This window comes from Chamaea fasciata, unplaced genomic scaffold, assembly GCF_029207755.1.
Source record: "Chamaea fasciata isolate MVZ Bird 193981 ecotype frontalis unplaced genomic scaffold, bChaFas1.0.hap1 SCAF_5, whole genome shotgun sequence".
Lineage (NCBI taxonomy): Eukaryota > Metazoa > Chordata > Aves > Passeriformes > Sylviidae > Chamaea > Chamaea fasciata.
In genome coordinates this window covers 932644-958749 of record NW_027094090.1, presented here as the reverse complement: position 1 = coordinate 958749, position 26106 = coordinate 932644, and the positions used below count along the sequence as shown (strand labels likewise).

General features: G+C 47.7%; 2 protein-coding genes and 2 long non-coding RNA genes across 9 annotated transcripts in view; 1 reads left to right on the top strand and 3 right to left on the bottom strand.

Annotated features, from left to right (window-relative positions):
- NRF1 (nuclear respiratory factor 1) overlaps nucleotides 1-10935 on the bottom strand; it is a 60648-nt gene extending 49713 nt beyond the window's left edge. The window contains exons 1-2 of one of the 6 annotated variants that reach the window (XM_066182598.1): nucleotides 9761-10491; nucleotides 7985-8043 (exon numbers count right to left, since the gene is read on the bottom strand). The gene's annotated coding sequence lies outside the window, so the exon portion shown is untranslated. Of the gene's footprint in view, nucleotides 1-1282; nucleotides 3471-7984; nucleotides 8044-9340; nucleotides 10501-10915 lie in introns of those variants that run through there. The other 5 variants (XM_066182601.1, XM_066182602.1, XM_066182597.1 and 2 more) reach the window with 5 other exon arrangements.
- Nucleotides 10751-14602, top strand: LOC136289126 (uncharacterized). Its single transcript, XR_010720721.1, has 3 exons — nucleotides 10751-10902; nucleotides 12754-12981; nucleotides 13893-14602. It is a non-coding gene; the product is annotated as an uncharacterized lncRNA (long non-coding RNA).
- Nucleotides 12305-14670, bottom strand: LOC136289127 (uncharacterized). The gene is made up of 3 exons (XR_010720722.1): nucleotides 14592-14670; nucleotides 12717-12819; nucleotides 12305-12572 (listed from the first exon to the last, which is right to left on the bottom strand). It is a non-coding gene; the product is annotated as an uncharacterized lncRNA (long non-coding RNA).
- Nucleotides 14671-22041: 7371 nt separating this feature from the next.
- SMKR1 (small lysine rich protein 1) lies at nucleotides 22042-25375 on the bottom strand. Its single transcript, XM_066182596.1, has 3 exons — nucleotides 25350-25375; nucleotides 24682-24743; nucleotides 22042-22587 (listed from the first exon to the last, which is right to left on the bottom strand). The coding sequence occupies exons 2-3, from the start codon at nucleotides 24682-24684 to the stop codon at nucleotides 22351-22353; spliced, it is 240 nt and encodes a 79-aa protein (XP_066038693.1). The 5' UTR covers nucleotides 24685-24743; nucleotides 25350-25375; the 3' UTR covers nucleotides 22042-22350.
- Nucleotides 25376-26106: the final 731 nt, after the last annotated feature.

The following is a 26106-nucleotide window of genomic DNA, read 5'->3' as shown; positions in this document are numbered from 1 at the left end:
CTGTCCCTGTTCTCATCTCAGAGATGGTCAGGCCACGGACCTTCTCCTCTGACCAAGGAGGAGACTCAGGAGAAAGGCTGCCACCCTCCAAAGGCTTTGAACCATGGAAAAGATGGAAGCATGGAATAGTTCAGGTTGGAAAAGAATCATCAAGTCCAATTATTGTCCCCCCACACTGCCAGGGTCACCACTAAACCCATCCCCTGGTGATGGGCACAACCAAACACACAGAGCAGGACACACGTCCGAAACACTCTTGTAGATTAAGACTTTTCACATCGTTTTCCCCAAAATCATGCCTTGTACTCAACAAAAGCATGGAGAAAGGAAAGGAAAGGACAAGTCGATGTTGTGGCTGCTCAGTCAGCTCAGGGGACACCAGATGCTGTCAGGGTTTTTAATTTATTTTGGTTTAATTTGCCTTTTTTTTTTTTTAAATCAAGGAATTTTAAGGACTTATTTGAGAGGGTCAATCCTACACTCTCAGGAATAATCCCTCTGGTTTGTTTCCTCGTTTCTTTCAAAGGAATCACAACACTCCTGCTTTTCCTTTCCCAAACCATTTTCTGTTTGACCTCTGAGCTGCACCAATTCCTTACTGACACCCCTGCTCCACACGGGAACTCAGCACGGAGCGCTCCGGTTGCACTACACAGGAATCTCGAAAAAGAGAGAAAATCTGGTTCATGATTCAAGCTGGTCTCACTCCTCGCGCTCTCACTTCAGGGAAATCCTGCTCCAGGTGTTCTCCAGAAAACCTGCAACACCTCCTGCCTTTCTTTCTGCTCCTGTGTGAAGCTGACAAGCATCCGGAGTTTAATGGATTTAAGGCTCTGCCATAAATAAGTCGTTTGCTCTGCATTAAACAACATCACGCTGGCACTTTCTGTCCTGCAGAGCTCCTGTGATCCCCGTGTGTGCGGTCCTTCTCCGCGGTGTTCACCCCTCCCATGCACCATCCTCCTCTAAATCAGGTTCTGGCCCCTGTTGGCTGGGAGGGAGCCCGTGGTGATTCCTCACTAAAAGCTGCTTCATCTCCAGGAGCCACGGAGCAAGGCTGGAGAGGTTTCCCAGCTCACCAAGATGCTGCTGGTGGCACCCAGGACTTCCCCACCTGCTCCTGGCTGAGCTCCTTCCAACACTGGAGTGTAAGGATGACCCCACTTCCATTTATTTAAAGATCTACCAACTGTCTGTGGCTGCAACTCCTCCTCCTCTTCCTCCCTGCCACAGCAGCACCGGCACCGCTGGCAGCTCGTGACGGGGAGGGATCAAAAAGTACCTTTGATGATCTGGGCTGACGTGATGTGAAGGAGCTTTTTCAGTCAACTGGGTCACACTTGGTGGATTCAATCAGATTAGAAAGCACTTCCTCTGCTCTTAGTGCTCAGGAATGTGGCATTTAAAAAGCTGTTCCGAGCTTCCGGCAGCGAATCTCGATCAACTCCAATTTCCCTGCACGGGCAGCCTGGGATAATTCGTAAGTGAAAACTGATCTTAGCAAGAAATCAATCACTGGCCATTTACTAAGAACACCAAATCCTGTTTGAGTGGAATTCTACCTTAGAAATTGTCCAGTCCTGCTGCTCCTGCCCTAGCACAAGACCCTCTGTGCAGGAGAGCGGGAACATCCCGGTTTATCACCCGCAGATTTCTGATCCATCACACTTCGGTGGTCACAGCCACTGAGAGCCAACCTCATCTGGGAGCAAACAGAGATCCAGGGATGGCATTCCATGCTTTTCACCAGCGGTGCCTGTCAAACCGCGTTGGTCCTGAGAGATTTGTGTCTTCCCTCGGATGAGAATGGCCAGAAACGAGCTGGTTTTGGTGGTTTGGGGATGGTCTGAGTTACAGGAGCTGCTGCCAGCTCAGGGGAGGGTTAGAGGGCAACCTTTGAAAAGGAGGAATGGCCAAGCCTGGTGACCTTCTCCTGGTCTTTTCCCCATGGAGACAGGAGAAAGATGTTCAGGTGTCCCTAGCAGGTGATTCCAGACTCCCACAAGCAGCTCTCCCCATGATTTCCACCTTGCACTGGCATCTCTCCCCGGGTAAATACCATTAATTTGTATTTGGGGTGAATTTGATAGCGCTCCTGGATAAAACTGTGCCTAGAGGGAATCACCCCTGCGGGTGTGATAAGCAAACAACACCATTCACCAAGGAGAAGCTTGATTCACATCTCACTTATTACCACAACTCTCATTGAAAACGCACATTTAAATACCAAAATCCCATTCTCCACGGAGAAAAAAGAAAAGCTCCTTTGTTCATGGGGAGAATTTTGAGGTTGACACCTCAACCTGATTAAAAAAACAGCTTTTTTTTTTTTTTTTTTTTTTTTCTTCCTGTCCCTTCTGGAAGCTGCACAAGGTTCTGGAATGGGAAAGACTTTCCAGGAGTGGAGACACCTGTCAGCAGCACCACTGATACCAGGCACAAAGCAAGATAAGGCACTCCAGTTTATTCCCCTCCTATCAAGATTGAAGAGAACATCTTATTTAAGGGCTCGGCGCAAAAGCACCGAGAGGAACAACAGCTCTCGTTCCACAGCGTCCTCCTGTGGCATTGCATTAGTAAAACGATCCTTTTAATTAGCATGGGGAACAAAAAACAATAAAAAATCCCAGTGCTCACGGTCTCAGCGTGAAAAGCCCTGAAATCGAGTGGATTCTAACAAACAAAACCAAAATTCCTCCCGTTAACGCGCCCTCTTTGTCACAACCTCACATCAAAGAGCAAAGAAATTCCCCCTGCGGGGGGAAAAAAAACTTCACCGTGGGGCAGGGCTGGAAAAGAAACAAATGGGATTTCACAGGTATTTATTAGGATAAAACCTCCTGCTTGGTGCTGAGAGCTGCCATCGGGTGATGTGACGGGACGCATCGGGGACAATGGGATTTGCAATGGGTCCTTTCTGCAGCTAAATTTCGTGTATTTAACACCAAACACCAGCGGGAAGTCACGGGGTGAACACAAGCACGAGGCGGATTCCTCTTAAAGACTCTTCTCAAGCTTTGGCACCAAGAAATAACATCCCAGCGGAATCAGCCCTCCCCAGGAAGATCGCAAGGGGGGGAAAAAAGGGCAAAATTCGTGTTTGGAAACCCGCGGGAAGGGCACCAGCACATCGCAGCCTGTGCCAGGCGAGTGTAACCCAAAACTGGAGGTGAAACTGCACCCCAGGAGCGTAAACCACCGGATGGAATTCTCATTTAGCATTCCCCAGGCTCTGCAGGTTCCACGGGAAACATTTGGGGTGACTGCCCCTTAACCAGGATCCACCAGCAGCACCTTTTCCCCTAAAATTTTGCAGGATGTGCGATCTGCCGCAAGTTTAGGAACCAGAACACGATAAATGCCGATCTCTGAGGTCATACTTCGCCACCTCACACACCCTCGCATTTCGTTTGAAGAGCCACACAGGAATCCCAATTTTAACCTGTTTTCCTCAAGACCTGCAGAACCCAGGAGTCGTTTTAACACTTTGGAGGGACCTACTCATCTTTAGCCGATTCAGCTTTTTTAATTAACAGCCCAAAGCGGTCTCTTCAAGAATTCCTAAGCCAATAAGCGCAGGCTGCTGTTTGCTGACAGCATTCCTGGCACAGCCCTTGGGATTACTGCTGGGAAAGACACTGGAGCACGGGCCCTCGCTGCCTGCTGCAAAGGTGCAAACGTTCCCAGTTTTAATCCTCTTTTAAAACTGTTCCCAGTTTTAATCCCAGTTTTAATCCGCCACAGGAGAAGAGAATGGGAGTGGGTGACACACAGAGGGTGGTGACAGAGATGCTGCAGCCTCGTCTCCACGTCCCCACGAGGTGAAGGATCACCCTGTGTCCAGCATGGATGAGTTCTGTCCAGCCCTGGTTCCATCTGGGAATATCCTCAGTGGGAAAAGACCCACAGGATCATCGATCCAACTTCCTGGCCTTGCACAGGACACTGCAGCAATCCCACTCTGTCCCTGAGAGAGCTGTCCAAACGCTCCTGGAGCTCTGGGACCGTTCCTGGGGAATCAAGTGTCCCAGCACCCTCTGGGAAAGAACCTTTCCCTGATATCCCACCTGACCCTCCCCTGAACACCATTTCACACCATTCCCTCGGATCCTGTCCCTGGTGACACACAGCAGAGACCAGAGCTGCCCCTCCTGAGGAAGCTGCAGCCCCCAGTGAGTCTCCCCTCAGCCTCCTCTCCTCCAGGCTGGAGAAACCAAGTCCTCTCAGCTGCTCCTCCAGCTCTTTCCCCATCCCTGCATCCCTCCTTTGGACATTCTCTAATACCTTTGGACCATTTGTTTTTTTCCTATTGTGGTGCCCGAAATTACGATGGATCACCTTAAGGACTTGGCATTAACGAGATCAGCACGGGGTAAGAACAGACAGCACGCTCCCGACCACATTTGGTAACCAAACTTCCACCCAAAATTACAGCCTGGCCACCCCTCCCTTGAAGTTCAAGTGGTTCAAGCACTCGTCTGCTTGGCTGCCCTGCAAAATATGCACTTGAGGGGGGAAGATTCCCCGGAAAATCCACTGGGAACTGATGGACATAAGGACATGGGGCTGATGGAGTTCAGAGGAGTTTCAAGGGCTGGAGCTGCTCTGGAGCCAGGCTGGGAGAGCTGGGAATATTCCCCTGGAGAAGGGAAGGCTCCAGGGAGAGCTTCCAGAACATTCCAGGGCCTCCAGGGGCTCCAGGAGAGCTGCAGAGGGACTGGGGACAAGGGACAGAGGGACAGGACACAGGGAATGGCTTCCCACTGGAAAAGGGGAAATTTGGACGGAATCTTGGGAAGGAATTCCTGGCAGGTCTGGAATTGCCAGAGAATCCCTGGAATGTCCAAGGCCAGGCTGGACACTGGGGCTGGGAGCAGCCTGGGACAGTGGGAGGTGTCCCTGCCCATGGCAGGGGGTGGCACTGAAAGGCCCCTTCCCACCCAAAACCGTTCCATGGTTCTGTGATCCCTCAATGACTTTTCATTTGACTTTACCACCAACATTCACGCAAAATTCCAGGGGTTTTTGCAGTTCATGGAGATGAAATCCCCAACAGCTTGGATCTGAGAGGCACATCCCGAGCTTTCCTGGTCCCCTCTGGTGTCTGGGGCTCTCAGGGCATGTGGCTCTGTGGTCACAGCAAATTTTTGGAATTCCCAGAGCAGCTGTGGCTGCTCCTGGACCCCTGGAATGCCCAAGGCCAGGCTGGACATCGGGGCTTGGAGCAGCCTGGGACAGTGGGAGGTGTCCCTGCCCATGGCACAAGACGAGCTTTAAGGTCCTCCCAACCCAAACCATTCCACAATTCCACGATGACTCCATGACCCTGAGAAGGGAAATGGACCCTGTGCAAAGAACACAGCAGGAATGTGAGAAAATCCCGCCTCACACTCACAGCCTCACATCCCACCACCATCAAAATCTGTGGTTTTTGGAGGGGAAAAAAAAAAAGTGCATTTCCAGCCCAACCACACCAGAGAGATTTGCCTGCCAGTCTTTCAGGCCCAAAGCACCTCCAAGCCGGGTTTAAACGCTGCTCCCACGTTTCCCTCTCCACACTGACAGAGCCTGCTCAACAGGCCGGGCGCTCCACGCGTCCCCTCCGTACCCGGCTGCCTCCCACACGGACACAGGGGACTCTGCAGCCTGATCTCAACTGATCCATCCAGGAATTGCAGCCCTGACCCATCCCATAACTCTCTGCTGTTCCTGCATTGAGCAGGGCATGCAAATCCTGCGGGAATTCCGAGCTTCCACAGCTCCTGCGACAACCCCGCGTTCGACCCGCTGGATTTTCATTTGCTGCCGCGTTTTGTTCTCCGCATCTCCTCCACCTCTCTCCACCATCACCTCCATCTACACGTGCTGCTGATGGTCAGGGCTGAAGTGTTCCAGCCATTCCCAGGGAAATCCAGCGTCTCCTTCTGGAGCAAGGGACCGAATTCACCGATTCGCCCCCAAATCCCTGGGAATGCTCACGACGCGGAATGAACGAGCCTGAAAATAACCCAACTCCCAACCCAAAGGAACCACGAGAAGAGCTCTGAATCCACCAGCTCCTCCTAGGGAGCAGCAGTGTTTAAGTCCCTTCTCCTTCCAAAGAGGAATCAGGAGTTAAAAAGGATTTTCCCGGTGCCCAAGGAAGCGGCTACAGGAGCAGCAGGAGACTCCAATGGCTGACACCAAAAATAAACTTCTTCATTTGCAGAGCGTTTTCTCAGCATAAATAAAACACGGGGTACTCCGGGCTGTGGTTTTGCAAGTATTTTTGCCCCAGACTACGGGGAAGTTTTCCAAGTCGTCCTTGTTTGATTCCTTTAATTAGATGCTTATGTAATGAACAGTGGGAGGGACTCAGTTACTCCTGGCTCGGCTTCCTCACACTGATCACAAGCAGACATGGTCTGCGAGTGAAAATATCCTTCCATGGGTTTTCCCCTTCTGTATTTGAGGTCAGGGGAATTTTGTAGGACTGAGGAAGTTGAGTTTCCCTCTGCAGGATCTGAGCGAGCCATTAATTATTTACAGGCAGCACGCAAACAGGTGAAATAACTCACACATCTGCCTAACAGAAATAACAACAAAAACAATGCTCCCAACCCAGGAGTCACCTGCTTCCATCCTCCAGCACAAAACCAGGCTCTGCTCCCCGGGAAAAGCAGCAGAGCCCACGAGAAATGGTGGAAAACAGGAAGGAAAAGAGATCCTGGAATTCCCAGTCCTACTGAGGTAGAATTCACCTGCCACCCTGAGCCTCCTGAGGGGTTTTTGTACAGTTGCATCCTTTTTTTTTTTTTTTTTTTTTTTTTTTTCCAAGAGGGAAAAAAACCCAACGAGATGGAATTTCGGTGGCATCAAAATGTCAGCGTGGATCAGCTCCACCAAACACAGCCTGCAGCTCCCATCTGCCAGGGAAAGGGATTCCCCTCCTGGACTTCTCCTTGGATTCCTTCTCGGAGTCTGGCAAGCAGCTCATCCACAACAAACCCAGAGCAGCCTCAGAGTTCCTTCCCAAAAAAAACCCCGAATCAAATCCTGCAAAGCACAGCAGGAGCACAGCCCTTGGGTTACCTCTCACGCTCCTGGGGAAACACAGGGACTGCTCCTGGGATATTCCCAAAGGATAACGGGCTCCGAGGGTTCCCACAAAGGGGACAAACCCCAGCCAACCCTCCACCTGGCAGCAGGAGCAGCCCCACCAGTTTTTGGGGGAAAACAAGAAAAAAAAGCAGGACCAGAACTGGGGAAGACACAAATATTGAACCCAAATTGCTGCAGTGGGTACAGAACAAACCTGAATTTCCCCAAAGGTCCTGGATGCTCCAGGTTTATCCTGGACAGGGGAGAGGTTCCTCCAGCCCTGGCACAAAGCCTTGCACAGCTCTGGACCTCAAAACTTTCCTCACACTCCACTGCAGCCTTTAGGATGGGAAGCGATGAGGGCTTCTGGTGGAAGTTTTCGTTTCAAGAGATAAAAGACACCAGTGACGTTCTGAGTTTTATAGATTCCAGCGTTTGGAAACCAGAGGGGTTTTGCCAGGATTTCTTTACCTGGTTTGGATTCACAGGCAAAACGAGCTGATGAAGAGATCCATTCGTGAGAGCAGACACAGAAATTTAATCACTAAAATAAATGATAAATGGATGAGGGCAGGGGTGTGCATCTGCACCCAAGAGCGGGAAGATGGGAAAGAATTAAAACGACCTAACAAAAAAAAAGCTGAATTCCAAACCCTAAGAGGATGGGCTCCCTTTAAACGCACCCAGGGAGCCACTTCACCCAAGGGAACGGCTGGAGCTGTGTCAGGGGGTTTAGGCTGGATTTTGGGAAAAGGTTCTTTCCCCCAGAGGGTAGTGGGGCACTCAACAGCACAAATAAAATCCCCACTGTGCGGCAGAAGTTATTTCAAAGCCCCCCAAAAAAGTGGTTTAAAATTATTTTATTAAGTATCTTGGGCACTGGGCAATGGGTAACACAAAATACCTGAACTGTGGGTTTGTTGGTTTGGTTTTTTTTCCCCAGAGATCAGCTTCAGAAGCAACCTGAGGAAGATAAACCCAAGGCTGAATTTCACAGAAACTCCCTGCACCCAAAAATCATCAACGCAACCCCACACCACTCCTACTGACAGCACAAAATGTTCTGATATAGAAAAAAAAAAAATAAAAAGGCTGGATTCAATTTTCTTGGTAAAAGGGATTCGGGGAGCACAGCAGAGTTCACTGTGCCCTGCTGCCTTCCTGGAAGACACTTTCCCAGAGCAAAAAATAATTCCCAAACCCTTCAAGACAGAGAAACTGCATGGAAATCTCCCTCCTTTGGAAAAAGCAATGGGAATATATCCCAGAGCTTGTGAAGAAGTTGGACATGACCAGCCTGGCAGGGAGAAGGACACAAGGAGTGACCCCAGTGCTCCCAGTTTGGGTTCCTCCACTCTCCTGGCATCCTTTGGTTTCCCCCCTACAAGGCTGAAATATTCCAGGCCTGAGCTTGCCAGAATTTAAATTGCCTGGTTTAAGGCTGGGGAAAAAAAAAAAAAAAGGTGATCCAGGCTCTTGAGGCTCAACGAAAAACAACCTGGACGCAACAAAACTCCATAAAAACCAACTTGAGACACTCTGCAAAACACCAGACACAGGGAGAAACGACAGAGGGAGAGGAATGAAATGGACACTGCACTGTGAGGTCATCACAAAACCTCACAAAAATGATGTGAGGCTCATGGAAAAACAACCAGGATGCAACAAAACTCAAGAGATAATCATAAAACCTCACAAAAATGATGTCAGGCTCAACGAAAAACAACCAGGATGCAACAAAACTCAAGAGGTCATCACAAAACCTCACAAAAATGATGTGAGGCTCAACGAAAAACAACCTGGATGCAACAAAACTCCATAAAAACCGACTTGAGACACTCTGCAAAACACCAGACACAGGGAGAAACGACAGAGGGAGAGGAGAGGAATGAAATGGACACTGCACTGGGACACTTGGCGGAGTCACGGAATGGTTTGGGTTGGAAAGGGACCGTAAACCCCACCCCATTCCACACCTCCCACTAAGCCAAGCCCCATCCAGCCCGGCCTTGGACATTTCCAGGGATGGATGGGCAAAGGTTAAAACCCTGAAAAATCAGTTGCTACAATCCTCAGCTCTCCACAGGCACCACCACCATCATCATCATCATCATCATCATCATCATCATCATCATCATCATCATCATCATCATGCACTTCCTCTTTCACCCTTGACAGAACAAAAAATTAAAAATCATCGCTCCCAGTTTTAACCAGCAGCACGGAAAATGTCAGTTAAAAAGGTGAACAATTCTCACACCTCTTTCCTCAACGTTTGGGAACGAAAAATTCACTGTGAGAGGATTTGAAAAGGAGCAATTGGGATGTGGATGAAGGAGAACACGAGTTCACACCGGGAATCCTCTCAGGATGCGGGAAGAGGGTCTAAAACCGTGCTCAGAGACTAACAAAGCTTAGAAACAAAACCACAACAGCCCAGCCCTGCCTAAGGGATTAAAAATCCCCCAAATTCTGCAAATAACAGCTCAGCAAAGGAGAGGAAAAATTAAATAAATAAAAATACAAAGCAGAGCTCCCAAACTTGGACAGAGAAAACATCACCCCACGCAACGAAAATCATCTGTAGCTGCAAGAAAGCTCAGACTCGGTAACCTCAAATGTAGGAAGAATTATTTCTGTCCCTTAATTATTATTTACACTAAAGAAAGGTCCTGAGCACCTCAGTCACAGCCAGGTCTGTCCTGAGCCAGATGTTTCAGAGCCCTTTTTTTTTGGGGTATTTTGATACATCCCCGGTTACACCCCCTTTTTTTTTTTTTACAGGCAATTCACACCCCTTTTTTTTGGGTGTATTAAATGGAGGGGAGTGATTAACACGTTTCAACTCGCTCCCAAACTCCCTGGACAGAGGGAGGAAAATGATACGTGTACAAAATGTAAAGAAAAATAAAGGGGAGGGGGTGAAAAAGAGGAAAAAAAAAGAGGGATGACAGGAAAAAAAAAAGGGGAATGAAGGGGGACTTCATCAATGAGCTCAGAGAGGTCTTTCCCAACCTAATTGGTTCTGTGATTCTGGGAATATAAAAAAAAAAAAAAAATAGGAGGTGAAAGGGAAAAAAAAAAAGAAGGGTGAAGGAAAAAAAAAGGGCCAAGAAGGGGAATTTCATCAAGGTTGGACTCACTTATCTCTGAGACTTTTTATAACCTAATTATGGGGGGGAGAAAAGGGAGATGAGGGGGAAAAAATGAGGGTGAATGGGAAAAAAAAGGGGTGAAGGGAAAAAAATAAGGGAGTGAATGGGGGGGGAAGGGAGTGAAAGGGATAAAAAGGGGGTGTGAAGAGTAAAAAAATGGGGGTGAAAGCAAAAAAAAAAAAGTGGGTGAAGGCAAAAAAAAGGCGGGGGGCTGAAATAAAAATAAAGGGAGTGGGTGAAGGGGGGAAAAAAAGGAAGGATAAAAAAAATAAAATTAAAAAAGGGGCGGTGAGGGCTAAAAGCAGGAAAGAAAGGGGGGCTCCGAGAACACCAGGAGAAAAAAAAAAAAAAAAAAAAAAAAAAAGAGGCGAAGCCAAAGCCCCGCCAATATGTGCGGCCGCGGCCCAACTTCCCCGCCCGGCCGGGGCCGAGCTCAGCCCGGGCCGGAGAGCTCCGAGGCCGCCCCTCGCCCTCCTCCCCCCGTTTCCCCGAGCCCCCCCGGCCGCTGTCCCCGCCGCCCATCCCGGTCCCCCCCGCGCTGCCGCGGCCCCGGGGCTGCCCCTCGGGCCCGCCTCGGCCGGGCGGTGGCGGCCGCCGGGGGAGCCGGGTGCGGGCGGCGGGGGCCCCGCGTTGGTGCGGCTGCGCCGGGGCTGGAGGAGATTGCGCGGTAGGACGCTCACCTCAGAGCGGCTGCGCTGCGGCGGGCCCGCGCCGCGGGGCCGCGGCGGGCGGAGGGGGGGGACGGGCGGCGGGCGGGGGGCGAGCGGGGCGGCGGCGCGAGTCGCCCTCGGCCGCCGCGGTGGCGAGCGCGGGAGGCGGGGACCGGCGGCGGCGGCGGCGGCGGAGGAGGCCGGGGACAGCGAGAGGGGGGGAGCGGGACGTATGGCGTCATAGCGCCGCGCCGCCGCCATCTTGGGGAGGGCGAGGGAGGCGGGGGCCGGCCATGAGCGGGAGGTCGGGGCCGTGGGCGGTGGGGTGGGCGCCATGTTGGGGGGGTGCGCGCGCGCGCGGGGGGGGGGGGGGGGGGTGCCGCCATGTTGGGAAGGTCGCGGCCGTTCCCGCCTCAGGGGCGCTGAGGGGCCTCGGTGGGGCGGGAGCGCTGCAAAGAAAAAACAACTCGTTTTGGCGTGGAAATTCAGGGGAAAGTGGTTTAATGTAGAAAAATTTTTTGGCTGTGTTTTTTAGCGGAAAAATCTAGCTTAAAATGGAAGTTGCGGAAAAAATCAATTTAAAATAGTTGGGGGTTTTTCCTCCCCCCCCACCCCCCCAGTTTTTTGGTGAGAAAATCCGGTTTAAAATGGAAGTTCCAGCAAATTTCAATTTAAAATTGTTGGTTGGGTCTTGTTGTTGTTTTTTTTTTTAATCCCATATTTTTTGGTGAGAAAACCCGGGTTAAAATGGAAGTTCCAGCAAATTTCAATTTAAAATAGTTGGGGGTGTTTTTTTTTGTTTGTTTTTTTTGTTTGGTTGGGTTTGTTTTTTTTTTTCCATATTTTTTGGTGAGAAAATCCGGTTTAAAGTGGAAGTTCCAGAAAAATCTGTTTAAAATAGGTTTGGGGGGTTTTTTTCCCATATTTTTTGGTGAGAAAATCCAGTTGAAAATGGAAGTTGCAGAAAAATCAATTAAAAATAGATTTTGGCTGGGTTTTTTTCTATATTTTTGGTGAGAAAATCCAGTTGAAAATGGAAGTTCCGGGAAAATTCAATTTCAAATAGTTGGGGGGTTTTTTTCCATATTTTTGGTGAGAAAATCCAGTTTAAAATGGGAATTCCTGGAAAATGTCTTTTAAAAAAGAAATTTTGAAAAAAAAATCTGTTTAAAATAGTTTGGGGGGGTTCTGGTTTTTTTTGGGAAAAAAGTCATTCAGAATGGATTTTTCTTTCCTTGTTTTGGCAAAAAAATCCATTTTAAAGTGGAAATTTTTGGGGAAAAAAAAAAAGCCTATTCCAAATGAGAATGTCCCCCCCCCCCCCTTTTTTTGTGGAAAAAAATAACAGTTTAAAACCGAATTTTTAGAGTTTTTTTATTTTTTCTAAGATACAGCACAAAAGGGAAATTTCTCCCCCCCTCCCTTTTTTTTTTTTTCCTTTGGGAGAACCAGGTTTAAGATTTACTTTTTTTCCCCTTTTTTTAAAATTTTTTTTGGAAAAATCCATTTAAAATTTTATCTTTTCCCCCCTTTTTTCTGTGGAAAAAAAAAATCCAGTTAAAAATACAAATTGTCTCCGTTCTCTGCGGAAATTCACAATTCACCTCTCACTGTCCCGAGGCTGTCATTGGCACTTAATGACATGAAAGACCTTTTCCAATGTCAACAATTCCATGTTTTTAGGGAGCTGAAAAATAAAGGGAGGAGGATTTAAAACACAGAGGGGAAAGGAGCTGAGGGAAATAATAAGAATAAATTAATTAATTAATTAATAGATAAGTGAATAAATCAATCTGTGGGGGTTTTTGTGTCTTGAGATGGAACTTGATACCTGATTCCCTGAAGCTGCTGGATTTGTTTTTCCTCAGGAATGATGTGGAAAACACAACGGGAACAAGCACGAGAAGAATTCCCAGAAGTTGTTTAAGAACATCCTGAAAAGCAAAATATTTTCAGGGATGTCCTTTCCTTAAGGGACCACTCGTGTTTATTCTGTGCTGGGGGTCTGGTGAGTCAAAAAACTCCTTGAGCTTTAAATTAATCCCCCCACAAACATGTCCTGGAAGGAGGAAGATCCTGGAGAAAGGTGGATTGAGGTGAGCCAGCAGGAAAACCCCACAGGGGTGGGATGTGACAGTTCTGGGACACGGGAGTTGGAGGTTTTAGGAACAGGTTGGACAAAGCACAGCTCGGGAATGTTGCTCCTGCCTCGGGGAGTGAGGTGGGTGACAGGATGTCCCGTCCAGGTGTGGATTTCCAAGGGCCACGTGTTGTTGATGGGTTTGGAATGGGCTGATGCAGACATGGGATTGGGAAAGTGCCCAAAATCCCTGAGTCTGTGCCTGCTGAGTGGGGTTTTTGGCACAGGGCACCCAGGAAGGAAGAGTCTGAAAGGAACAGCGTGGATGTTCTTTTGGGATGGACTGGAAATGATCCAGAGGCATCATTTCCCACTGGGAACAAACCAACCTTTTCTGTCTGGAAAACTGAGCACTGAGCCTCCCTGGGCCCTCCTGGAAATCCAGGCTGTGCTGGGCCATAATCCTATGTGTCAAAGGTTGGGAAAAGACTGAAGTGGGAATGCAGATGTGGCTGTGGCCAGCAGAAGGAAAGGAGCCATAGGAATGCTGGAGGCTGGTCAGGAAATGCCAAATTCGGTGTTCGGGGAAAGGAATTCCTGGGGAGGAACAACGATGCACCACAGGGAAAGGTTTAAATGTCCCCATTCCTGGGTCTGGGAAGGGAAAGAAAAATCAAAGGATTGTGGAAGGGGCTTGCTTGGAAGGGAATTTAAGGATCAGGAAGGTGGAGGGATTATCCCAGATTCCTCCAACCTGGCCTTGGACACTGCCATGGATGCGGAGTCTGCAACCTCTGGGACAACCTGTGAAAAAACCCTGACTTTGAGAGAGCACAAACAGCATTTTCCAAACATTCACGATACAGATAGGAGGGGAAGAACACAGCTGCAGCTCCTTGACTTTTTTCTTCTCCCCCTCTTTTCCAGATGAAAAAGAAAATGGCATCCAGTGCTTTCCTTGATGTGCATCCTTGCAGCAGGGATTGTTCAGGAACCTGCACTGAGCTGTCTTTGCACGGCTCATGAAGAGCCAGGATGGTTTTCCCTACATCCAGGGAGAATTTTGGTGGTGCTGTGGGTTTGTTTTAAGTGGCCTTGGCCAGGCTCTGCCTTCCACAGCTTCTCTGTACCCGACCAAAATCAAGGCTGAATTTGGGGATGATTCCTGCAGTGAAAAGCTCTGTTAGAGATTGTAGCCCCTAAAAATCTGTGATTGTTCTGGAGAGCTGCTGCTGTGGGGAGATTTTGGATTCCTGCAGCATCTCCCAGCACGTGTCAGGGCTCTGCAAATGCACATTTCTGGTCTTTGATTTGAATATTTGAATATGAATCTATTAGACCTATAGCCTATTAAAGTTCTATTACATGTAAGCTTTATTTAGTTAATACTATTTAATATTCTTTTGCTAAAATTTATTCTTATCGAGTTTAAGTTTTATTTAATTTTAAAATTATCCTATATTTTGTTTAAAAATACTTATTTAACTTATAAAGTTCAGTTATTTTTTCTTAGAAATAAGACTGTGATGAAAAAACATTGGTAAACACGTTTGTAACACCTCCTCGGCCCAGCTGCCATCACCCTCACACAGATGCAGCAGCACACAGAGCACCCCAAAAACTCACTGCAAATCCATTTCCAGAGCTGTAAATCACTGTGGGATCACAGCTTCGCATCCAGACCGCTTTCCTTGGGGAAATAAATCCCCTGAGAAGGCTCTGATCACCCCGAGCGGGATTTTTAAGATGTGTTTTTGTCGCCGGTCCCCGTGGCTGGGCGGGTCTGTAGCAGGAGCGGCTGTCAGGGTGAGCTCCCCTCTGGGCAGGAGAGATAAACCCGCCGAGAATTCCCCAGCTCTGCTCCTCTTCTCCCTCGCAGGCAGCGTGTTTTTGTCCTCTGAGGTGCCCCAAAAGCCCAGGCGGGCTGGTTTCCCTTCACACACCGAGAACATCGCACACGGTTTTACCCTCCTCATCCGGCACATCAGAATCAAAGAGTTTTTCCAGTTTTCTCACTCCCCTTTCCATGGCCTTTAGCCCAAATTCCTGAGGGCTAAGCCGTGGCCGTGCTGATTTCCCGTGTGAGGAATCCGCATTTCTGCTAAATTTTAATTTGCCTTCTCAGCAAAATTTTATAAATCGGAGATTGATGTCACCAGTGTTCCTTGTTATAAAAACATATTATATTATTGGCTTTTCACGAACATTAAAATAAATACTGTATGTATAACGTTAGAATAACTTTACGGTGTAAATATAGTTTTATTTCTGCTAAATATAGTTTTATTTCTGCTTTTAAACTTAAAAACAGTAATAAAATAGCTAATATATAGTTATGCTTATAATTAAACTGTTCGCTCAGTTAAAATAACATCCAGTGATGTTATATATACACGATGTTATGTATTATATAACATATAATGAAGACCCTACTGCTGACGTGTTGACCGTCAGCACCTGCCACCTGTAAAAAGTATAAGCCAAAGCCCAAAGTAAAAGCAATAATAAAAGAAGACTAAAACTACAGCCGAAAACCACGCGTACTCTTAAAAAAAAAAAGCAGACCCAAAGAAAAGCCTTACAAAACAGTTCCTAAAATATATGAATTTATGAAAAAGTTTAAATATGCATAATAGTCTATAAATCTGCAACAAGTTGAAATAATAAAAAAGTATTTAAAAAGCATCTCCAAAAATAATAAGTATACTCTTAAGTAAATATACCAAACACTCAACCATTTAATCCTTTACTTTATCTCTATCTCCTATTACCTTTTTATTAAACTTTTTAAATTTTACCAAAAAAGTAAACCTCGTTTAACAAGACACCCAGAGCTGCTCTAAGCCCCTGCACACATTTAATCAGAGGAATCCCATCCTGAGCTGCTCTCACTGTATTAATCGAGGTAATTAGTCCCGGCATTGATGCAGACATTTAGATTTGGGGGGAGATCAATCCCAACGCGTGAGAAGGAGAAACGCGGGTCGGAGGTGTTAATTGTCACTTTGTGCTGATGAAAAGGCAGCGGTGTGGGCAAGGGAGGAAAGCAACAAGAATAACAGGTTTAAAATATGTAACAATATTAAAGGGTGGGAGCAGCGAGCTTTATTACCCTCAAGAGCTGAAAGGAGGGATTTTAAGGGAGCAGGGATACATAACAACACTCCCTTCATGGAAGCTGTGGTTCTGGGGGGGGGAGAAAAAACAAAATATCGGCTGCCAGTGTCAGAGCTGAAAGTGTTTCCTGCTCTGCTGTCTGCTTTTCTGGTGATGGGAACAGAAACCGTGCCAAGCACGTAAGACAATGGAAAAGGATGAGGAATTGATAAAATCAATTCATTCAAAATTCACATTTCTGCAGGTTTCTAAGAAAGCAGAGCTGCTCCTGGGACAGTTCCCAAAGGGCAAAGCTATAATTATGAGGTACTCCCTCAAATATTGCATGTAATTTCAGGAAGTTGTTCCTGATAAAGCGTCTCAGGAGCCAAAACAACAGGTGACAGAAGCTTTCAAGGACCCATCTGGGGCCGCGTCGTTTGAGAGGAGTTGGACCCCATGCCAAACTCGATGGTTACAACTGGAGTAAGAGCAAGAGCTTGGAGAGCCCCAAGAGAACACGCTGGGTGTTCCCTGCCTTAGTGGCTTGATAAAATCAGCTGACAACCCAATCAAACCCTGCAGGCAGGAAATCATCGTCCTCACCAGGCCCCTGCCCTTCTCTGGTGAAAATAATTCCATTTTATATAAGAAAAGCACTCCTAGTTGCTCCTCCCCAGGCACTTCCAGTGAGGGATACCTCAAACCCAGGATGGGAAACTCGCATCACAAACATCACAGGGCAGAAATTCCCTCCGGACAGAATTGTTACAGTTCCAGCAAGGTCGGGGCTGGCTCTGTAACATTTCGAACTGCCACAAGAAACCTTTAGGAACTGTCCCAGAGCGGGTTTTGTGTAAATACCGAAGGAGTCAGATCATTCCTGCTGTCCCCTGGGCGGTCCAAGCCGTTGTCACCGTTGTCACCGTGCCTTTGACACACACAGTGTCCTGTGGGACCAATCCAGCTGATCTCGTGAGCATGCGGGGGCAGATTTATTCTACAACCCTTTCCAGACTAAAAGAAATTGTTAAAAAAGTCTTGAAAAGCAAATTAATTTTTTCAGGAATCACATAGTAATTTAAGGAATGAGTAATTTAAGTAAGTAATTTAGCCACAAATGTGACAAAGAAACATTTTGGAAGTGGCCATAATTCACGTGCCTGTTTCTCTTCTCCTTTTTATCCCCAGGGAGATCCCAGCTCAGCACCCACAGCTGTGCTACCAAAGTGCAAAGCAGGGTGAGATAATAATCCACATTTAAATCCTCTTTCAGGTGTGTCGGTTCCTCAGCACTGAGAAAACTCCAGGAAACCCCAAGAGCAATAATTATTGTGACATAATTGCTTCGCTGATGCAACTCTAACTCAAACATCGGTGTTGTAACTTCTGATTTAACATCTCAGCTTAAACCGAAAACTCTTATTTCAGGCTGATAATGCCCGTCATTCACAGAACAGGCACCTCCTATTAAATGATGTGGGGAAAGTGCCTCCAAGAGTTGCATGACCTACTTGAATCATCCTGAGGAAGAGGAAAAAAAATAAATTCTGAAGTTCGATGTAATTTTCAGCTTGTATTAAACACCTTTAAGCATTTTTTGCTTTCTTCAATTATCCATGTGCTGCTGCCTCCCTGCTGACATTTCCTGCAGGATTGTCCTTGTATTTTCAGCTATTAAAAATACTCCAACATTCAGCAGGAAATGCAGGTGAACTTTTGAATATTTGGGTCAAGAATTTCTACCAAAGAGCTCCCTTCATGGCACAGGACTGTGGCCATTCCCAGGAATCTGCTGCAGCCATGGGATCCATTTAATATTTCCCTCATTTTTCTTACACATTTGTGTCTTTTAGTGCCAGCGACAGCTCGAAGACAAATGCTGACACTTTGTTTGCACAAAGAAGATGTCACACTTGGTTTGCTTTAGCTTAGTTGTCAATGAATCAGATTCTAAATTAAAAAAAAATCTTTTGGTTGTTTCTCCCGAAATCATGTGGCAATAACCTAAAAGGAGCACAACAATTTTAAAGGCCTCTGTTTTATTTTAAAGTGATTAAATATTTTTAAAGGAAATTATGTGGAACCTAAAGAAACAAACCAAAAAAAGGAGAAAAAAAATTTAAAAATCAAGGGACAAAGTGTTTTCTCCTCAGGATCTTTCTATGGTGAGGTGGAAAGGCCCTAAAAGGTTCCTCTAAGGGGACACCAAAGAAACAGGACTCCTGAATTCCCTGGATAATTACATCCTGGAGAACACACCAGGATGGAACAAACCCATCCCAGCGTTCCACCTGGGAGACTTCAGTATCTGCAGGTGTCCTGGCACCTGCCTAACAACCATTCCTGTGAGCTCTAAAATTTCATTGCTTTTGCTCCTTTGTGTGACAGTTACAAAAGCAAAAGAGAGAAAAAACCAGCTTATGTCATTAAAAAAATATATATATATATATATACAGAAGGTTTGCAAAACGGAGCCTTATAAAAAGATAATAAAATTGAGGGTTTTTGTTCTTGAAATGGCACCAGGCGAGGACAGTGAAAAATGAGTGAAGAAGAGAGGAGTCAACCCACTGAAAACTTTATTTGATTTCCCTCCGCTGACACTATTTAGCGCCATCATTTAAAAAGCCTCTTGCAAGGAAGTTTTTTTTCCCTTTAAAAATTCTCCACGGGAGCCTCTTTGTTATGGAGATACCTTTTATGAGGAGAAGAGTCCTCAGCTCTCCATCCTCCCCTGGAGCTGGGAGGTAACAGCCAGGGCAGCTCTTCAAATGAGAGCTGGGACAAAAGGATTTTCAGCCTTTCTTACACATCCAAAGATCCACTGTGCTTTTCCTTAGGTGAAATAATGTGGAAGGAGAAACCCTGCAATCCAGAAATTCTGGCTGGAGGGAAGGGGAAAGGCAGGAAGCTGCTCACATCCAGCTTGAAACAGCCTCATTCCAAATGTGGCGAATAACAGCTTTGATCAAACCATTTATTATATTTATATTTATATTTATATTTATATTTATATTTATATTTATATTTATATTTATATTTATATTTATATTTATATTTATATTTATATTTATATTTATATTTATATTTATATTTCTCTCTACCACTCCCATCTCAGAACAGTCCTGGGACTCTCCCCACCCACAAACACACACACACACAGCAGCATCTCCTGTGTTTTTAACAGAGGGGCTCTGGTACACAACTTCCTGCAGGAAACAGTGAGGCAACAGAGCACAGGAAACCCCAACACTGCAAAAAATTTAACTCCCTGCATGGCCTGACACACGGAACACCACGAAGTTCCCTGTGCCATAAAAAAAAAGGGCAGCTCCGCCTTGCAGATTTCCCCTCACAAAACTCTCGGTGGATTTGGGCAGAGTGGGAATTATTCATCCTAAACTCAGTTTAAATCCTGCACCCCAGAAAAGCCCATCTGAGAAGCAAAGTCTGACAGGCTGGGGTAAAGCAGGAGTAGCTGCAGCTGTGGGGACTCGCTGTGGGGTCACAGCACAGAATTCATGGCACTGCCTGCAGCACTTTCAAGCAAATCCAGCCATTTGAAGTCCAAACTTTTCTTTGGAGACGTCTCTTGGTCTTTACGATCCACCAGGGAGCCGGAATTGCGTGCAAAATTCAGCTGAGAGGCAAAAGGAAGAAGGAGGGGGAAAAAAAAAACCCAAAAGTGTTTCGTTTCTCAGTTTAGGATTGTTGGGAGGGTTTTTTCACCTGCTGTCAAAGAAGTGAATGGTGACTTTACAGATCCACTGGAAAGCACGGTGCGTTCAGTGGCATCGTGCTGAAATCAGAACTTTTGTTAAAGAGAGAGCAAATAATAATATGTATTATTATTCAATAAATTTTCCAGTAAATTTTGGATACTGGAACTTGGAGTTTGTAGCTCCAGTTTACCACAGATGTAAAAACAGCCTTGCTCACTTTTAACCATCCTTAAACCACCTTAAGCAGTTCCCACTTCAGTGCTCAGAAACACCTGCCCCTAAAAGCCCTGTGTGGTAATCATACAAAAATCGAAGATTTGGGGGTTTTAATTGATTTCTTAGCTGAACACAAAGGCTGCAGAAGATCTCTGGCTTTAGAAGGCTGATGACTGGAGGAAATTGCTGCGAGCTGCCGTGACCGGGGACTTCCTGGTGGGTGGTGGAGAAGCGAGAACTGGTGAGGAGGAGCTGTAGGTGCACAGCTCAGAACAAACTGGGGCTGCAAACCACATCCCTGCGTCAGCGGAGCAGCCCAGCTGCAGATAACTGGCAGCAAACAGGAAACCCAGAGGCCTGGGTGTCCCTCCTGAGGTGCTCAACACCCTGCTGGGTGGGATGATCTCGGTGATCTTTTCCAGCTCCGAGCTTTTCCATCCTTAATGATGCTGTGATTATTTTCTTGGCACCTTGTGGGAGACTGGGGCTAAGACATTGCTAGAACCATCAAAGGGTTTTTGCTCATGGTAGCAAACAGCAAAGGAATGTGCTGCTGTCCATCTGTGACCACCAGGGCCACCGCTCCCCAAACACCGCCAGCTGGAGTGATGGATTTTGAACCCGGGATAAGACAAAGGTGGTACTTTTGTGCAATTATCCCAGGTGTGGGGAGAAGAATGGATCCACAAGGGTGTTGGAAGAGAGACTGTGGTGCTGCCAGCTCAGATATTCAGGGGGCAAGTTATGATGTGCAAAGGAGTCCAGATCAGCTCAGGCCACAAACTGATAAGGTTTATCAGGTCTGAACAGGGCACTGCCTCTTTGTCCCTGCTCAAGGGAACTCAGCTGGGATAACTCCCCTGCCCTGGAATATCAGGACATCCACAGGTAACCCCAAGGTGTTCACCTCGGCCATTAAGGGCCATAGTGGACTGAACTGTGCTGACACAAAAGGCAGCTGCATCATCTTTGAAGGTGTCAAAGAGTCCCCAAGTGTCCCCTGACCCACAGAATTCCATAATCCAGGGTGAAACTCCCCACTCCAGGGGAAGCACCTGGGCGTTCCCACCTGGGCCTGAGTGAACAAAAACCCAACAGGTTTTTTGTGCTCTGTGCATTTCTCCCACCACCTCTTTGGGATTTCCCTTCATCACTCTGTGACCATCAGGTGGACCAACAGCCACTGAGATTGCAACAAAAAAAGTCTCATCACGAGACCTGAGGGTGGTGAGGTGTTCCTCCTCTTATCCTTTCCCTCTCTTTCCTTATATCACATATTCTTGTGTTATTTTTATGCTTTCATATTTTCATATTAATATAGATAGTAACAGCCATGGCTGTTTTCCCCTGCAACCGAATTGGTCTAAAACAAATCCTTCATATACATATGAAAGGTTTATTATATATATATTTTATATATGAAAAAAGAAAATATTTTTTTTCCCCAAACACCAATTTTACCCTTGCCTTTCTAGGGTGGGTTGTACCACAGACAGATGAAACAAACCCAGTGGAGTTTGCAGCAAGCTACAAATGCCAGCAGCTGGCTGGCAAAAATGTGATATCATCAAGCCAAGCCAACGAAGGCCTGGAAATCCTGGTGCTGTTTCTCCAGCCCAAAACATTCCATCTCTTAGGAGGTTTTGACCAAAGAAAAATCATAGTTTTGCCCTGACAAGCCCTAAGTCACATTCCCAGGATCATTTGGGATGGAAAAGACCTCTGAGATCATCCAGTCCAACCTGTGACTGACCCCACCTTGTCCCCAGCCCAGAGCACCGAGTGCCACGTCCAGGAATTCCTTGGACACCTCCAGGGATGGGCACTCCAAACCTCCCTGGGCACTTCCAAGGCCTGACCACCCTTTCCATGGAGAAATTTTCCCTAAAATCCACCCTGACCCTTCCCTGGCCCAGCCTGAGGCTGTTGTTCTCTGTCCTCCTGTCCCTGTTCCCTGGGATTAGATCCCAAATCCCTCCCTGTCTGTCCCCTCCTGTCAGGGACTTGTGCAGAGCCACAAGGTCCCCCCTGATCCCCCTTTTCTCCCTTTCCCAGCTCCCTCAGCCTCTCCTCACACCACTGACTCTGTCAATCCTTCCTGAGCTCAGGAAGGTCTCAGAGACTCATCCCATCCATCAGGAATGGCAGCAGGGTGGGTAAAACCAGCCCCAGCACAGGGTGAAGGGCCACGGCTGAAGTGACAATGGCACAGTGTCCCCTGCCATTTGTCACTGTGCACGAGCTGCAATTAAAAGTGTCTTTGTACCGAAGCAACCAAGGAAAATATTTGAGCTGACCACTGCAGAGGTTTAATCACAGCACAGGCTTCACTGGGGGGTTTGGTTCTGTCACTTCTTTTTCTTCCCCTTCTTTTTGAGAGAGCCAGGCCAGGGATAGCCCCGGAATTCCAGGAAGGCGGCGGCGTTGTGAGAGATGTAGCACGCGTTGAGCATGGCAGCTGGGGTGAAGAGATTCGCTGTGTTCACTTCCTTCTTTGCACCTTTTTTGGATCTTTTTTTGCCTTTGCCACCTTTGGGTTTTTTGTCTTTGCCTGCGCCACCCTGGGGTTTTTCGCCTTTGCCTGCCTGCAGAGAGAAAACCACCACAAACCCAACTCAGTTTTGGGGCTTTGTTGTCTCGCTTTTGGGTAGAGGATTCCAGGCTGAGAGACTGAGAGAGCTGGAGGAGTTCAGCCTGGAGAAGGGTCCAGGGAGAGCTCAGAGCCTCCAGGGGCTCCAGGAGAGCTGCAGAGGGACTGGGGACAAGGCCTGCAGGGACAGGACACAGGGAATGGCTTCCCGCTGCCACAGGGCAGGGCTGGGTGGGATCTTGGGAAGGAATTCCTGGCTGGGCTGGAATTCCCAGAGCAGCTGTGGCTGCCCCTGGATCCCTGGAATGTCCAAGGAAGGACTGGAGCAGCCTGGGATGGTGGAATTGTCCCTGGAATGAGCTCTGAGGTCCCTTCCCACCCAAACTGCTCCTGGGATTCTGGGATTCGGGACACTCAGGATCCATCCCAAGGGATTTTTATGGGAAATGGGGAGAGAAAAGAGAGGGAAAGGGAAGGGAGACCCTTCATGGATTCCTGAGATTCCAAGTGAAGCCCCTCAGTCCGTTGATTTCTTGGAGAGGAGATGGATCCAGTGTGAGGCTGGGAGAGCTGGGAATGTTCCCCTGGAGAAGGGAAGGCTCCAGGGAGAGCTTCCAGAACATTCCAGGGCCTCAAGGGGCTCCAGGAGAGCTGCAGAGGGACTGGGGACAAGGCCTGCAGGGACAGGACACAGGGAATGGCTTCCCACTGGAAAAGGGGAATTTGGATGGAATCTTGGGAAGGAATTCCTGGCTGGGCTGGAATTGCCAGAGAATCCCTAGATCCCTGGAATGTCCAAGGCCAGGCTGTACACTGGGGCTTGGAGCAGCCTGGGACTGTGAAATGCAGCTGGAACGAGATGAGCCTTAAGGTCCTTCCAGTCCGAACCATTCCATGATTCCAAGACATCCCAGAGCAGCTGTTTTGTTCCATCTTAGGCCTGACCCAGGCCCCAGCACTTTGTGGAGGGTTTAAGCAAGGACTCACAAGCATTAATCTGACTTTCACCCAGCCCCTGTTTGCTCTGCAGGCTGTCAGAACCTCTGGAGCCACCAGACTGAGCTAATCACTGTCCCCCCCCGTGCTTCCACCTGGCTAAAAAAATGTTTGTGCACAGTGGAAGTCAAACATTCATCCCCACTGATTAAGTTTTTTTTTAATTACTACATGAGGATGCAATCCTGAAGTAACTTGGCCTGTCTTCATCCACTCCTGTGTGCCTGCTTGTGACTCTGGATCTCAAACCAGGAGAGCAGGACTCCCTCCCACAGCTCCCATGGACCTGGGATGGAGATCTCCTAGATCTCTCCCACCACTGGTGGTCACACAGATCCAAACTCACCTACGTGGCGTATTTTCCATGTGATCATTTCTAAAGCCTCCTTTCACAGCTCAGCACTACCCAAATATTTGTGCTCTGAGGTGTGAGAACAGAGGCAAGGCCACAATCCTCAGAATCAGCTGGGGCCATGGTGTGAAAGGATATGAACAGGTGAAGAAAAATTAAGAAAAAAAATATCAAATTTTCTATCTAAAACACACAGACCCTCTATTACAGGAGCAAAAAGAAAGAGACAAAACAAGAGTGTAAACTGCTGCTGATGGCAGATTATTCGCAGAATGAAACGACTTGAGCTCAGACATACGTTTGAGATGGCAACAAGCCTCTTTCACAGACCTTAATTGGCCAGAATTTGTGGAATATTTCACATGCTGAAATGTCCCCCCCCTCACAGGGACATGCTTGTGCCAGATTTTGCAGCCAGCCAGTCACCTGAGTCCCATTCCTTGTTTGCCCAGAGTCTCTGGTGGATTTTGTGAGCACTTGCACCTTCCTGGTAGGAATTCAGCCTGCAGCTGATCTTTCCAAATATAAAAGATGCTCACAGGCTTTATATCCTATGTATAAAATTTTACAGCCTGCAGCCAAGAACAACAACAACAACAAAAAAGCTAAAAATCAGAATTAGGTTTATACTCGCACACAAAGTGAATTTGGGCTGCATCTGTGGGAAGAAACCTTTTGGATATTAACCCTTTCCCTTAAAAAAGTGTTATCAACACTTCTAAAGGATCAAAGGTGTTTTACCATAGTTGAATCTTTTTTTTTGGAAGCAGCTGGGACTCCACGTCAAGCTCTGGAGATGGATTCTGCAACAAAAAATTACATGGTTAGTTACACAGTGTAGAGGATTTGTGTCTGTGTCGTTTCCCACTAAACTTTGAAGGGAAAAAGGGAATAAATAGTTAGTCCAGTCCCTTGCAAAAACAGGCCGGGGTGGGTCATCCCTAAAAGCTGATACTCACCTATTAAATCAGCTGCTAATTGTCAAATTCCAGGACTCTGAGCTTTTCAGCAAAGCCCTCGAGGTTTACAATCACAGAATCCTGGACAAGGTCTCCAAGACCAAGTCCAGCCACCCCCCAGCACTGCCAGGGCCACCACTGACCCCAAGTGTCCCCAACTGCCACATCCACACGGCTTTAAAATGCCTCCAGGGATGGGGACTCTGTCCAGTCCGGCAGCTGTGCCAGGGCTGGACAAGTCTTCCAGGGAAGAAATTTTCCCGATATCCAGTCTAAACCTCCGGCTGTTTCCTCTCGTTCTGTCCCTTTTTCCCTGGGAGCAGAGCCCGGCCCCCACTTGGCTGCACCAAGTCAGGGAGTTGTAGGGAGCGAGCAGGTGCCTCCTGAACCTCCTTTTCTCCCCGGGCTGTCCCAGCCCCACCTCCCCGCGTACAAATGGCAGAACCTCACCTTCTTGTCCCCACATCACCACGGTTCAAAAGCGGCCCCGGCCCCTCTTCCCCTGCAGGGCCGCCATGACCTTCCCCCCGCCCTCAGCGTCGCGTTGTCATAGCGACCTCGGGGCGGGGTTTGATGCTGATTGACATCCCAGCGTCCAATCGGCTGTCGAGGCGTCAGCCCATTGACCAATCAGCTGCAGAGGGCGGTGCCCGCGAGCTCTTCCCGCCAGTGCGGCCGTGAGGGGGAAAAGGGCGGGAAAAGCTCCTGAGGGGAGCGGCCGCCGCCATCCCCGCCCTCGTCACCGTCCCCGGCCCACCCACTGCCAAAAGCCCCGGGGAAATGTCACAAGGAGGCGAGAAAACACCCGCCACAAGAACTTCGAGCTGAGAGGAAGAGCGGAGCGAGAGGTGCTTTCCAAAGGTCTTGGAAAGATTGGCGCCTGGTGGACTATTGATATCCACTGAATATTCACTATACATCAATATCCAGTATAATATTGATATATTGATATCCACTGAATATTCCCATTATTGCTGCTTGACGCGGGGGAGTCTCTGTTTAAAGACCAGCCTCAGCCTCCTTCACCACAAAAATATTTAAAAAACAACCTCTGCTTTGCCTCCTCGCAGAGCCGCAGCTCTGGACAACAGGGGCTGAAAATGACGTGTGATGGAGGTTGGATATTTCCAATAAATCCCCATAAATTGAGACCTGAGACACAGGGAATCGGTGGAGGGATCTGAGGGAGGCATAGGGACATGAAGGG